The 15,013-nt window shown below is 37.3% G+C and overlaps 1 protein-coding gene across 1 annotated transcript; it reads right to left on the reverse strand.

The window, feature by feature from the left end:
- Positions 1-11,851: 11,851 nt before the first annotated feature.
- Positions 11,852-14,456, reverse strand: LOC126608000 (non-functional NADPH-dependent codeinone reductase 2-like). Its single transcript, XM_050275736.1, has 4 exons — positions 14,028-14,456; positions 12,923-13,160; positions 12,636-12,815; positions 11,852-12,245 (listed from the first exon to the last, which is right to left on the reverse strand). The coding sequence occupies exons 1-4, from the start codon at positions 14,351-14,353 to the stop codon at positions 12,015-12,017; spliced, it is 975 nt and encodes a 324-aa protein (XP_050131693.1). The 5' UTR covers positions 14,354-14,456; the 3' UTR covers positions 11,852-12,014.
- Positions 14,457-15,013: the final 557 nt, after the last annotated feature.

The raw sequence follows: 15,013 nt of genomic DNA on the forward strand, positions 1-15,013 counted from the left end.
AAACACCTCATTTATCTACAATTTTCATGATTTCAACACTTATGGCTATCGGCTTCTAACAATTATGCAATTTGAAGCAAAGAACTTTGACTGCGACATTCCATCAAACACATAGAGTGCAAGATAAAGAAACCTGACATTCTGCGAACCTTGAATCTGTACCCCAACTAGAGAAGATATGAACGAAGATATTCACCTCTGTTTCGATCAGAAATCAAACATTTTCTTACAATTCAGAAGAACACATAACCAAAATTCCAAATCAAATTCGAGAAAAGAATCCAGATGAAGAAAATATGGGCAATTCGTCAAACACTTAGGCTGCACATAGTCTAAACGTTCTGCCATACCAGAAAACAGAGCACGGATCAAAATCACAGAAAATCGAATTCAGAAAACTGCTCTGAAAACACCACCAAGATGAATGAAGAAGTAGATAATCAACAGTGCAAAGAAAGCAAACTCTGCTGATCATATATGCCATCACGCTGCAGCCACAGGAACTGCGGTCTCCTCGAGTTTTTCAGCCTTTCCCAGCAAAATCGCCAACTGAGCCTTAAACACAATCCGTCCATCTTCGTCATCCAGCTTCGAGACAACAGTAGAGGTGCTTATGCCCGATTCCGATGAACAAACAGCACCAAGTTTTGCGGAAGAAGAAGCACCGTATTCTGGGGAAAACCCAGAGTCCAGCGAAGCAGCAGAAGATTCTGAGGAAAACACCGAATCCAGCGAAGCAGCGGATGATTTGTGGGCAGGAGCCGATTTGGTCGAAGACTTGCTTTTCGTTCTTGAGCGAATCAGAGTAGACGCCTTCACGGCCACCAGCGGCTGAAGATGAGAATATGGGTTGGTGGGTTTTGCTGTGTAAATGGTGACGAATGGGTTGGTGGGTTTTGCTGTGTAGATGGTGACGAAGCTTCCCCCGGCCGATTTCTTTACCGCGAATCCACTCCATGGATATAGGGAATAAAGAACCATCGACCAACTAGAGAACCCAGAAGAAAACCCATTTAAGAAAACCCAGAAGAAAAAATCCAGAGACCAAACAAAAGATAAGAACTATGAATACGCGGAAATGAAAGAAAGTAATGAAGAAAGATAGAAGCGGAAATCAACCACCAAGATCCATGGCGTGAGCCTTGGTGGCTCTGATACCATGTTAACTACATTGCAAAGATGAAGGATTTGTACAGAGAAAGAGGAAGAAGGCAGAGAGAAACAAGAGAGATTCTAGAGAGAGAGAGAGTGTTTAGAAAGAATAGGAATTGTATTGATTGAATGAATATTTACAACTATGAGACAACAGTTTATATAGCCACATTCTCAACTGTCTAACTAACTATTGTTGAGCTAGAATGATATATTCAACAAGAAGCACCTACAACGACAGTCAAATCTTATCCTACTAAATGAGATCGATTGTATGAATATCATAATATTATTTTGCTCAGTTTTGTGCCGAGTCCTCATTTACCAATCGAGAGACGCACCTAAATGATAATTACTATGTTTAGGCAGCTTTGATGGAGTAGAATAATAATGCATGTGCAATTTTGAATTCATTGAGTCGTTTGTTTGAATCTTCAACTCATGTTATAAATCCAGTTCTGCATCAAGTACTTAAATTGAATTACTTCACTGTCTGTCTTGTACTGTATCTTGATTTGAAGAACAAGAATTCACACAGGAGAAAAAAAAACGTGTGAGATGAAAAAATTGATGCAAATGTAATGTCGGACCTGTGGTGAGAAGTTGCTGTCTTATAGATTTACTGTCAGGATATTGCCTCTTGTAAATCACCAGCAATCACGCGCCACGTGTGCACAAATTGAATAATCATGCATGCCTTTCCATACACGTGCTACCAATAACTGGGGTTGTTCGATAAAAGAGGCCAAACTTTTCATGCAGAGCATGTAGCATGGTAGGAGGTGGTACACGTAGAGTACTCATGGTGCCCCTATTGCTCTTTATTAATATGGCGGCTGCATGCCCTGCACCCGCAGTAGTTGACTTCTCCTTAATTTTTTTAATTTTGTTTTAGTACCAAAAGAGGATTTTCACTAAATTAATTAGAATTAGCTAACATTCTAAACCAACTTTGGTAGGATATGATTCCCTTCCGTTAGTGGTTCTTACTGCTTTATTTTCAGACTATATAGTATTTTTGTCTTCTGCTTCTCAACTTAAAGTGCATTTCGGTATGCATGTTTGTTTCAATTTCTTATTTTTTCTTAACCTTGTGATGTTGCTTATTTTGTTTTGCAGGTTTAATCTTTTAGGTTTGGTTTTAAAATGAGTTAGGTTTCATGTTCCCCTCTTTTTTAATTGGATCTTTGTTATTTTTGTTTCTAGAGAGATAAAGTTTATGTCCTTTTTCTTTTTTCATTTATTTTTTAATTCTTTATTCTTGTATCATGAGGGATTAGGTTTTATATCTTCCCTGATTAGATATATATTTTCTTTCATGTCAATAAAAATTTTGTCGTATCGCCGAAGTTTTCTTTGAAAAAAGATAAAGAAATAAAAAAAGCTGACTCTCACCTTAGTAATTATGGAATTATGAGACTCATCGGCCATGCGGCTCGTGGGAAGTGTCAAGTGTACCATGTTGAGGATGGTTAATATACTTCCGAGAAATAATTTTCACTCTTTTTCAACTTCTTTTTTTCTTACACAAGTTTCTGTAGGATTAGCCTTTAAATTGAATAATTAAAAGAAACTAAGAAATTTAAATTAATAGAAGTGTGCAAAAGGAAAGAGAAGAAGACATGACAAATCTTTTTATTTTTATTTTTTACAAACGATATTATTTACGTTGAAGAGGAATATTGTGAGTTTAACCATACAATAAGCTAATAATAATGTGATTCAAATTCGTTTTTGAATATAATCGAATATAAGAACTTTAATTTATAAGTAAAGAAAAATATCAATATATTATAGGGAACTTTAACGAAAAGCACCCGGTACTGTTCACTTTAACGAAAAACCACATTTTTACACTAAAAAGTCAATCCTGGTACTATTCACTTTACCCTTTATTTTGTCCTTATCATTAAAACTCAAAGTTTTCAAGCATTTTTCATTAGTTGTCGTTATATTATAATACTAAATGATATGACATGACACATCTTATTTAACCGCAAAATGTACTTTTATCTTTTATAAGTCATATGAAAAGTAAGAAAAATTGTTAGCAAATATCCGTTGACTATTTTTTTTAACTCCAAATTAGACGGGAGGGGAAGAGGACAAGCGTGCAAGGCGCAACACAAGGCACAAGGCGCTTTTTGCTTTTGACGGACTTTGTACCAGTTCTATGTACGCATGCATGAGATATTAGGGTGGATCAGGATCCTCTCCTGAGCAAATGGAGAGGATTCTTCTGACCAGGTCCATCAGGTCATTCAAATTTTATCCAACGGTTATAAACAGAGGATCATCTAAAAGTTATAATAATTGTAACCGTTGGATAAAATTTGAACAGCCAGATGAGCCTGATCAGGAGGATCCTCTTCATTTGCGTAGGAGAGGATCCTGATCCATATTAGGGTTTAGGGGTTCTATTGAGTCCCAGCGTACAATGCTGTATGCATGGTCGATGCAACTGTTTACTGCATGCATACTTACATGTTAAGTTGTCGTCCTTTATGTACTAGAGGCGGTGCTTTTTTAGAAGTTCTATGATGAATTGGACAGACAAGGATTGTCTGCTCTCCACTTCCGTTGCTTTTTTCGTGTCTTCCTATTTTGTATGGTCACGGTTAAGCCACGTCAACATTTTATATTGTTTTTTTATAAATATAATAAAACAAAAATAAATAGTAATATAAAATGTTGATATGGTCACCTATTGTGTTCCTTTCTGTGGGTTTTTTTTTTGGTACATCGATATTTTTACATTAAGAAAAAAAGAATTAGATCATATGATTACCTATTGTGTTCCCTTTCCTTTTTTTTTAGTATATCAATAACCATATGGTCACCTATTATGTCCTTTTTTTTTTTTTTTTTTTTAGTATATCGATATTTTTATATTAAGAAGAAAAAGAATTAGACCATATGGTCACCTATTGTGTCCTTTTTTTTTAGTACATTGATATTTTTATATTAAGAAGAAGAAGAATTAGACCATATGGTCACCTATTATGTCCCCTTTCCTTTTTTTTTAGTATATCAATATTTTTACACTAAGAAGAGAAAAAATTTGGCCAAGTCACACAATACACAGTCTAATTTAGTATTGAATTCGCCATCTACATGATTTGAACCTAAGACCTCTCGCTTCCAAGTGAAGAGGAATACTACCAGACCGTAATATTGAGTGACCTCTTCTCTTTTAAACATGAATAGTGCTAGCCACTGTTGTTCATTTTTGCTATTTAATTTTCTTCAATTTATTCAATTTGACGGTTGAATATTAAAAATATATATAACGGATAAAAATGATTGTGGATACACCACTCTTACACAAAATCTCACACATGATCATCTCCGTTCTCCATCTCAATTCTATGCTACGCATGCATGTTTATGTTTTCCTAAATTTTCCCCTTCCTTCTAGGTTTTATGTTAAGAAATAAATATTATTATTATTTTAATTTTCACTACAGGGGGACACAGTGGTTCAATGCACTGGCCTTAAGCGTTAGGTAATTGGTAATTCATCGTTTACCAAGAATTATTATGGCTTAATGATATTTATTTTTATCTTATAATTTTTAGCCAAAACCTCACAATTAGCTAACTATATTAATTTTCTTCAAATTCACTTTTAGCGATCATTAAACTTAAGACTTCTTATTTATAAATGAAAATAAATAGTACTATACCGTAGTAATAAGTACTAACATAGCCATTGTTTTGAATGTAATTATTTAGCTCATCAATTACGCAAAATTCGTTGTCTTTGAAACTTGAAAGATTTTTGTTGTCTAAGACGGACAACCAAGGGCCGAGGCCGTGGAAGTAAAAGATTTGAGATAAATCCTAGGATGACTATGTGAGAGTGGTCCAGTCCTATGAGCCTATGCAAATTAGACCACGAGGAAAATGAGCAATTCACAAGTGTTTCATAGGATAGGACATATGTTGTTCACAAAAACTCCGCCACAAATTTTAGGGTAGGGTTGGGTTGGGTTGGTTTGGGTTTAGATCAATTAACGATTGACAGTATTAAAACGATGAGGAGTTTGAAAAGAATGAGACTCGAAGTCAAAAAATATGAATTTCATTGGTTTGCCTAAACCTGTAATTAAAAACATGCTAACTCTTAAAATAGAAGAGTGATTTTTATAATATTACGATCTTAGTTTTAGTTTCAAATTTCGAGTTATAAATAAAATGAAATACAAAGATAAATAGAGACAGAGGGAAGGTGGTAAAAAGGAATGAAGGATGTGGAAGGAATGCATATTGAATGATTTTAACATGAAACCTAAAAATTAAAAACAATTTTAAATAGAGTTTATTTTCTAGTATTGTTATAATTTTGTATGTCATTTTTGTTAGAGTTAATGATATGATGAGTGCTTAGGATTATGACAAGTGTCTATGCATTATTGGTGGTGGTATTAGTAGAGAGATGTATAAATACCAAGAGTTGTAATTATTCTAAGTGTATTGAATAAAAAAAATTCATTCAGTTGTAAACAAATTTCCCTCTCTACTTCCTCTCTCTTGTTTTCTTAGCTTCTAAGGTTTTTCCATTGTTATCATGGTATCTTCGCTGGGTGCGGCTCACGCCTCCGGTTGACGATCCTAGTGCTTCAGCCGTCTTTTTCCGTCAGTGATTGGTGTTTGGTGACTTCTCTGACTAGCTATTTCGTTTTCGTTGGCTGCGATTTTGGTGTTTTGGCTTGCTGATTGTGATCGATTGTCGGTGATTTCTTGATCGGAGTTTGTGTGTCGGTTGATTTGCTACAGTCGTAATCGTCTTCGTGTATCAGGTGCTGTCGATTCTTTTGCATTTGATTACTGCGCATATTTGTTCTGAGCAGTGCGAATTCCATTTTTCTGCCCTAAGATTTGGGGGTTTCGTGTTTTGTCTACTCGAACGTGTTGGTGTCGTGCTCATACTAGTTGTTGTGGTTGCTAGTGGCTTTTATTGCAGTTGTATTGCAATTACTGGTTGTTGTAGTCTTTCATTTGTATCGAATCTTGCTGCGCAATTATGGTGACTCCTATGCAATTAGCTCTTACACAATCACCTATTTCGTCTTTAATTCCAAGTGTTGGGAATACTGTCACGGTGAAACTTGATGATTCCAATTATGTTACTTGGAATTTTCAAATGCAACTCCTACTGGAAGGAAATGGAATTGTTGGGTTTGTAAATGGTTCTATTCCTTGTCCTGCTTAGTTTGATGATTCTGATTCTGATGATGAAACTGTTGAGAATAATCACCATGTCTCTGATGCTTATCAAGTATGGAAAGTTCATGACAAAGCTTTAATGACATTGATTTCTGCTACATTGTCTTCTTCTGCCTTGTCATGCATAATTGGTTGTCAGAGTTCCAAAGAGATGTGGATGAATCTTCGGGAACGTTTCTCCAGTGTCACTATAACTAGTATTGTTCAACTAAAGATTGACTTGCAGAATATCAAGAAAGGACCTGAATATGTTGATGTCTATCTTCAGCGGATCAAGGAGTCTAGAGATCAACTAGCTGCTGCTGATGTAGCTATTTCTGATGAGGATATTGTTATTGTGGCATTGCGAGGTCTACCCAGTGAATATAACACCATTAAGGCAGTCATTCGTGGACGGGAAAATCTTGTCTCTCTAAAGGAATTGCGATCTCAGTTGAAGGCAGAAGAATCCACCTTGGATGAAGCTACTAAACATATTCCTTTAATGTCTGCTCTGTATACTCAAGCTTCTGGTTCTCCTTTTGATCATGGAGAGCCATCAGGGACAAAATCTGTACCTCCAATCGTTCAAGGTTTTTCTGGTTATCCTAACTTCATGCCGCCTTTTATGCCAGTATCAAATACGTCTCTTTAGGGGTTTCCCGGGTTTTAACAATTGCCTTTACCTCATATGACTAATGTTTCCATGGCATTTGTCACTCAACAAAGTTCTGGTTCATACAATAATTTTAGGGGAAATAACTTTAGGGGCAATAATTACAAAGGAAAAGGACAAGGGAAGAAATTTCATGGTCACAACTCTGATGGACAGTATAATGGTCCTGGAGGACAGTATAATGGTGGTCACAACTCTGGTGGACAGTATAATGGTCTTGGAAGACAGTATAATGGTTCTGGAGGGTATGCTCAGCCTCAATATTATAATGTATCTCAATCTTTTTAGCACAATGCCACACCACAATCTATATCCTCGACTTATAATCCAAGTCAAATCTGTCAAATCTATGATCGTAAAGGTCATTCTGCCTTGAATTGTTTTCAACATGGATGTCAGATATGTCATCGCGTTGGTCATGTGGCGGCTACATGTTTTGATCGAAACAAGACCTCTTCTGGATTCTCAAGTCATTTTTCTCCTGGTGTACCTTCCTCTCTGCCTACTCCGCAACATAATGGTCACTATGGTCAGGTTCCTATGTGGAATCCATTTTGTCCTCCACAACCTATGGTTTCACCGAATCATGGTTCTCAGTTTCCTTCGTCTGCTATGCCTCAGTCCCATGCTTCACTTGCTATGCACACTGGTTTTGGTTCATCTTCCTCAGCTCATTAATAAGATTTTTGGCTACTTGACTCTGGAGCCACCAACCATATGACCTCCGATGTATCAAATCTGCACATGGCAACATCATATCCTTCCAATGATATTGTGACCAGTGCTAGTGGTGAAGGTTTATTGATCAAACACATTGGTCCTTCTTTTCTTCCTACTAAGTCCCATAATTTCAAGTTACCTTATGTGTTGCATGTTCCGAAATTGTTTCAGCATTTGTTATCTATGAATCAATCGTGCAAAGATAATAAATGTCGTTGTATAGTTGATGATGTTTCTCTTTGTATACAGGACAAGGTCACCGAGAGAATGCTATTCCAAGGGCTGAGTAATAATGCTGTTTATCCAATACTTATGTTCAAACCACATAGGTCTCTTTCTCATGGCTCTACTCCAGTTTCTTATGTGGGTCAAAAACAAATTTCTTCTCTATTGTGACATTGTCGATTAGGTCATCCTACACAGTCTATAGTCATTGCGGCACTTAGTAAATCTCATATTCCTTTTGCTTGTAATGCTCAGTCTCACATGTGTAAAGCTTGCTTGCAAGGCAAGTTTACCAAACTACCTTTTCCTGTAATTGCTTCCAAATCCATCACTCCATTTGAAGTAATTCACACTGATGTGTGGGGTCCCTCACCTAGTATGTCTCTTGAAGGTTACAAGTATTATGTTTCCTTCATTCATGAGTGTACAAGATATACATGGATTTTTCCATTGACTAATAAAGCTGCAGTGTTCTCTGTGTTTGTCCATTTTTTTGCTTTTATTTCAAATCAGTTTGCTGGCCATGTAAAAATTTTACAAAGTGATGGGGGTATGAAGTATATTAGTACTTAATTTCAAAGTTTTCTTCTTTCCAAAGGCATTGTTCATCACAAATCCTGTCCTTATACCCCAAAACAAAATGGGTTGGCTGAGAGAAAAAATCGGCATATTGTTGAGACAGCTATTACACTTTTACAGCAAGCTTCTTTACCTTCCAAATTATGGTTTCATGCATGTGCTACTGCAGTCTTTCTTATAAACAGGATGCCTACACCCGTTCTTCATATGAAGTCTCCCTTTGAATTACTATATACCTTTCCACCTAAACTAGAGTATTTGCGGATTTTTGGGTGCTTGTGCTATCCTTCTTTGAAACCTTACAGAGTTCATAAACTTGCACCAAAAACTAATGCATGTATTTTTCTGGGGTATGCTTCCCAACAGAAAAGGTATATTTGTTTCTCTCTCACAGATCAAAAGTTGTTGGTATCTTGACATGTTGTCTTTGATGAATCCAGTTTTCCTTCATTCTCTGATGATGTGTTTGTGCCTCCCAAGGTTGTCTTTGAGCATCCTTCATTACCTATACCTGTTATACATCCCAATACATTTACACATTCCACTAGTCTTCTAACCACTTGTTCCTTTCTTGGTTCACCACACTCCACTTCTGTTTCATCTAGGCCACAGCATGTTACTCAGTCAACTGCTTCTCAACACAATATTTCTGGTGATCTTGTTCCTTCATTCACTCTTGCTGAGGATGCTTCACCGGTTCTTTCCTCTGTGTCTTCCGACAAACATCCAAATATTACTGTGTCTCAGATTGAGGATCTGCAACAAGTGTGTCTACCTGCTCAGAATTGCCATCCTATGCAAACCAGGTCTAAATCTGGAATTGTCAAAAAGAAAGTCTTTTCTGCTCAGATTGGTCAGGCCTTTGATATCAAGGAACCTCAGTCTTTCTCTAGTGCAGTCAAGTGTGTTCAATGGCAAATTGCCATGAAAGAAGAGATGGATGCTTTAACTCAACAACAAACTTGGAAACTGGTTCCTTTACCACCTGGCAAGAATCTTGTAGGCTGCAAGTGGATTTACAAGGTTAAGAAAAATTCAGATGGTTCAGTGGCTTGATACAAAGCTCGTCTTGTTGCTAAATGGTATTCTCAAGAGGCTGGTATTGACTACTATGAGACCTTTAGCCCTGTGGTTAAACCAACCACAGTTAGGTTAATCCTGTCATTAGCTGCTTCTTACAATTGGAAACTTAAACAATTAGACGTCAAGAATGCTTTCTGCATGGTTTCCTTGAGGAAGAAGTCTACATGTCTCAGTCACAAGGGTTTGTGGATTCTACGTGTCCTGATTATGTCTGCAAGTTGGAAAGATCTTTATATGGTCTTAAGCAGGCTTCTTGAGCCTGGAATGACAGGTTCTCGGGCTATCTACTTAAACTTGGGTTTAAAGCTTCATATGCAGATCCCTCTTTGTTTGTGAAGTGTGATGAGTCTTCCATTATCGTTCTCCTCCTTTATGTTGATGATATTATCCTAATTGGAAGTGATGTTGCGAAAGTTTAGCATGTCATTACTCAGTTAATCCGTGAGTTTGAAATGACAGACATGGGTCTTTTGCATTTTTTTCCTTGGTCTACAGATTGAGTATCAGTCTCAGGGCATCTTTGTACATCAATCCAAATATGTCAAAGAATTGCTCCAAAAGATGAATATGCTGGAGTGTAAGCCTTGTTCCACACCTTGTCATCCTAATCAGAAGCTTCTGAATCATGGTAGTGAACCTGTGTCGGATCCTAGTACCTACAGAAGCATTGTTGGGGCTCTACAGTACCTTACATTTACACGACCCGATATCTCATTTTCTGTCAATCAGGTGTGTCAGTTTATGCATTCTCCATTAGCTACTCATTTTGCTACTGTGAAGCGTATTATGAGATATCTTAAAGGTACTATGACAGTATGCTTGAGTTTTAAGTCCGGATCCTCTCTGTTAAACGTTTACATAGATGCCGATTGGGCAGGCGATCCCAATAATCGACGATCAACCACGGGGTTTGTTATTCTTCTGGGTGATACTCCCATTTCGTGGAGTTCTAAAAAGCAGCATACTGTGAGTCGATCGTCTACTGAAGCGGAATACAGAGCAATGGCCACAACCACTGTTGAGGTTATCTAGATACAACAACTTCTTCGAGATTTGCGTGTTGCTTGTTCCTCTGCTCCCGTCCTTCACTGTGACAATATTGCCGCAATGGCTCTTGCCACTAATCCTGTTTTGCACTCCAAAGCCAAACATATTGAGATTGATTGTCACTTCGTTCATGAACGTGTTCAACAAGGGACAATTGTTCTGCAATTTGTTGCTTCTGCAGATCAATATGCAGATATGTTTACTAAAGGGTTGTGTTCACCTCAGTTCACTCGGAATTGCTTCAATCTCATGCTTGGCAGTATGCCACATGAGCTTGAGGGGGGATGTTAGAGTTAATGATATGATGAGTGCTTAGGATTATGACAAATGTCTATGTATTATTGGTGGTGGTATTAGTAGAGAGATGTATAAATACCAAGAGTTGTAATTATTCTAAGTGTGTTGAATAAAAAGAATTCATTCAGTTGTAAACAAATTTCCCTCTCTACTTTCTATCTCTTGTTTTCTTAGCTTCTAAGGTTTTTCCATTGTTATCAATTTTGTGGTCATCTCTCCCTATTAACACAAACCCTCCACAGTATTGATTCATGCATTTTTCATCTACTCTCTCTATATCTAATAAGAAAAAGAAAAAAAAATTGAAAATTGAAAATGCAAAATAAAATGGTTATCAAACGAGTTTAAGAGCTGTAATTTTTATGCTCTCATTTTCTCCTTCTACATTTCCCTCCTTGTTTATCTTCTTTAATTTTGTTTTGACTTTTAATCAAAAGACTAGAAAAAGTGAAAGGAAAAGTATGCAAGAAAAGAAAATGCGAATGTATATATCATATTCCAAATTATAACAGTTCTTTTAACAATAGAAATGTTGGATTTTGGACCACTGGGTCTAAAAGATGAAAGGCCTAATGGAAAGTCTATATTGGACATGTGGGCTTCGAAATAACAGATTGGGTTTTACAAACTTGCAGTTGCTGCTGAGCTGATTGTGGGGAAATTTTGAAATTTCTATTATATTCCGGTATATGCATGCATGTTGGCGGAACACGCCGTTGAATGTGCGGTGAAAGATTCAATGAATGAATATTTAACGGTAAAACCTTTTGGTGTCCATACATACTAGAGAAAAAGGAATTAAAAGTGGAGGGCCTCCCCTCCTCGTATCAAATATCATTCCCTAGATCCAAGGAAGCAATGGGGTATAAGAAATCATTCTCGTTAAAGGAATTTGATGTTCAACATTCTAAAATCAATTGGCAATAACAGGAACAATACGGTTTTCTTATGATGTTGGAAAATTAGGCACATCCACACGCTGGCGCCTTTATTTTGATGCACACAAACACAAGAAGGTAAGAAGGGCTTAAATCTCTCCATCCCATAATTCTTCAACAGACTTGTACGGAGATGATCCATCAGCTGAAACCAGGTTTTCTTTAAGCATCATCTTCTTCTGTGGGATTTGATTGATCTTGGCAAGATCATCTTCTGATAGATCCCAGTCAAACACAAGCAGATTCTGCTTCAACCTCTCCTTGTTGTAGCTCTTCACAGCCAGAGTTGCCCCTACCTGGTATACCCATCTAATGCAAACCTGCCAAATTTACCACAAACTCACCAAGTTTCAGTCCATTGATTAGTGGGTACTAATTCTAATTTTGGTTGAAAAATCGTTAATCATGTTTGTTTCTGCTTATTATTCCCAATCAGATATTTCCTGGTGTGAACTACATAAATTTCATGACTGTTATGTGAAAACGACCATTAAGTCTTACCCAATAGGGCCAACACCGATATTGACACCAATTTAATCACTCTAAGTCTAATACTAAGTTGGATTAGGCTCAATGAACATATACTGGCGTGTAGTTTTATCTAAAAAAATATCGATGATGTTAATGGATAACCACATTGTTTTAACTTGTATCGAGCCACACTACCCCAACACAAAAATATCATCAAGAAAAACGAAATGTGACAAAACCTGAGCAATAGTCTTTCCCCGAGCCTCTGCTATATCCTGAAGCACTTTGCTTTCCAAAACATGATTGGTGCCCCAACTGGAACCAATTGCACCCAGAGGAGAGAATGCAATCACAACTATACCATTGGCCTTGCAGAAGTCTCTCAGCTTCTTCTGTTGCCAGAATGGACTCATCTCGACCTGTATTTACACGCACACACTAACAAATTAGAGATTGGAAAAAGGAAAACAAGTACAACTTTTAGATACAAATTTAAGCAATATTGTAGGTTGAAAAATGGACATACTTGATTTACTGAGGGAGGAATGGAAGCAAAAGAGAGTAAAGTTTCAATCTTTTTGCTAGAGAAGTTGCTGACTCCAATGGATTTGGTGAGGCCAAGTCTTTGAGATTCTTCCATGGCTGCCCACACCCCTTTGAAGTCCATAGGCATAAGGTCAACTAATGGGTCCACCAATTTTCCTGGCTTGCCACTGATAGGCCAGTGAATCAGATACAAGTCAAGGTACTCCAGTTGAAGATTCCTGCACACAATCACACAATCAAATCATCCAGATTCCATACAAAATAAACTCCATTTCATAAATGTCATATTTTGAGAAGAAATTCTTATGTCCTGTTGAAGGAATGAAGTGTGTCCCGATGGGTTTGGGGTTAGCTTCTAGGGTAAGCTACTATGGGTGTATCTCTAGGGTAAGCTTAAGCCCATACTTGTTGTAAATCTGTTTTTCCTTAATTTAAGGGAAGTGACTGATTAGTGTAAAGTAAATAAAGCCCTTCCTTAATCCAAGGGAGGTGACTGATTGGGTGACGTAGGTTAGCTCTAGTTGGCTGTGATAGACAGCCCTCTTTTCTTCCTACTAGTTAGCTGCTTGTTGCAGCTAACTACCTGGACCTCTTCTTTCCTTCCTCTCTCATATACACCTTGTCTCTTGTACAATACAAACATGTGAAATACATTGAAACTTAAAGCTAGAAAATCCACATATGTGACAGTCAATTTACTAAGAGGGAATGTTCAACCACTAAGTAATTTGACTGTCGCCAAACACGTATTCCTTTGATTTTGGTTAATCTGGCTCCAATTGTATCAATGCGACATCTTCTTACTGGATAGTCCTACAAATCCAAGATTCTCTAGTCTATATGTAGGGAGGTCTTGGTCCCAAGTGCAAAACTTATGCAAGGTTCCCCTCTTATAAAGAGGGTTAGACAGTCGACCTAATCCGACTGTGAGACACAAAAACTTGCCTACACATAGATGCCACGGTGGCTTTATTTCAAACCAACTATATACAACTTTCACTCGTAAACAGTTTGATTAAACTATTAGCTTGAGTAGTCAGATATAGGTAAGTAGTAATTTTCCAAAGTAACTACCTAATACTTACTGAAGTGATTTCTTGAGAGCTGGAAGGACGAGATCAGGGTGAGCATCATTACTCCACAGCTTTGAAGTGATGAATAGTTTGTCTCTGGAATCAACAAGGCCAAGTTCTAGAGCTTCTTTAATGGCGTCACCAAGAGTCTGCTCGGAGCCATATATGGAAGCTGTATCAAAATGCCTGTAGCCTAGCTTGATGGCCTCAATCACCGCCGTTTTCAACGCGTCAGGCTGTAAGTTGTCGGCCGCCGTGCCGAAGGCGAGGACGGGCATGCTCTTGGGGCCGGCGGAGGAGCCGAGCACCACTTCCGGGATTTGGCTTGCCGCTGCCATCTTTGATCAAGACTCGAGTATTGATTTGAAGTTTGCTTTTTTGATTTTTCATTCCAAGTGAAGTTTGCTTTTAAACCGCAAAAGTTTCTTGTATTTGTCGGTCTGCAATCGTCATTGGTTATGTAACTCTCAACATCCTATCTTCTCATTCACTTTTTATTAAATTTTTTAATTACAAATTTGTAAATTTGTAAAATGACTTCAAGAACATTAATTATCCTCTAAATAAAAGGGTTGGGTTGCACACTTAGTCTATTTTAAACTCTAACTCATTTTTTCATTTCCTTTCATTCAGATAAAGCAGAAAAAAAAAAAAAATCTTTTCCATTGAAGAAGTAGAATCATTTGAATTTCCCACATCGTATATACGTTATTGTCGAAGTTTTCCTTTTGGATTTTGATACCTTGGTGTTTTCAAATTGAATTTGCATACCTGTGACTTCAAGATCAGAAAAAAGGATTTGGCCAACATTATTATTACCCTGCGTAAAGCGGGAGCCTTGTGCACTGGGTACGACCATTTGAATTTGGCCAATATATGTTGAGAAACACAAATTTCACCTACGAAAATCTTTAAGCAAATCAAACAATCATTTCCTTTTTTGCTGTTTCATTGACGTTTGAGAACGCTTGAAATGAATCTGCAACACCCTGGCACGA

Source organism: Malus sylvestris, chromosome 16, assembly GCF_916048215.2.
Source record: "Malus sylvestris chromosome 16, drMalSylv7.2, whole genome shotgun sequence".
In the NCBI taxonomy this organism is placed as follows: domain Eukaryota; kingdom Viridiplantae; phylum Streptophyta; class Magnoliopsida; order Rosales; family Rosaceae; genus Malus; species Malus sylvestris.

What these genes read in the sequence shown, in the direction of transcription:
- LOC126608000 (XM_050275736.1), bottom strand. Translation starts at nt 14,353, where the DNA reads ATGGCAGCGGCAAGCCAAATCCCGGAAGTGGTGCTCGGCTCCTCCGCC. An exon ending in GCTCTCAAGAAATCACTTCA is followed by an intron (nt 13,161 to 14,027) that starts GTAAGTATTAGG and finishes GATTGTGTGCAG; the next exon opens with GAATCTTCAACTGGAGTACC. An exon ending in TTCCTCCCTCAGTAAATCAA is followed by an intron (nt 12,816 to 12,922) that starts GTATGTCCATTT and finishes GTGTAAATACAG; the next exon opens with GTCGAGATGAGTCCATTCTG.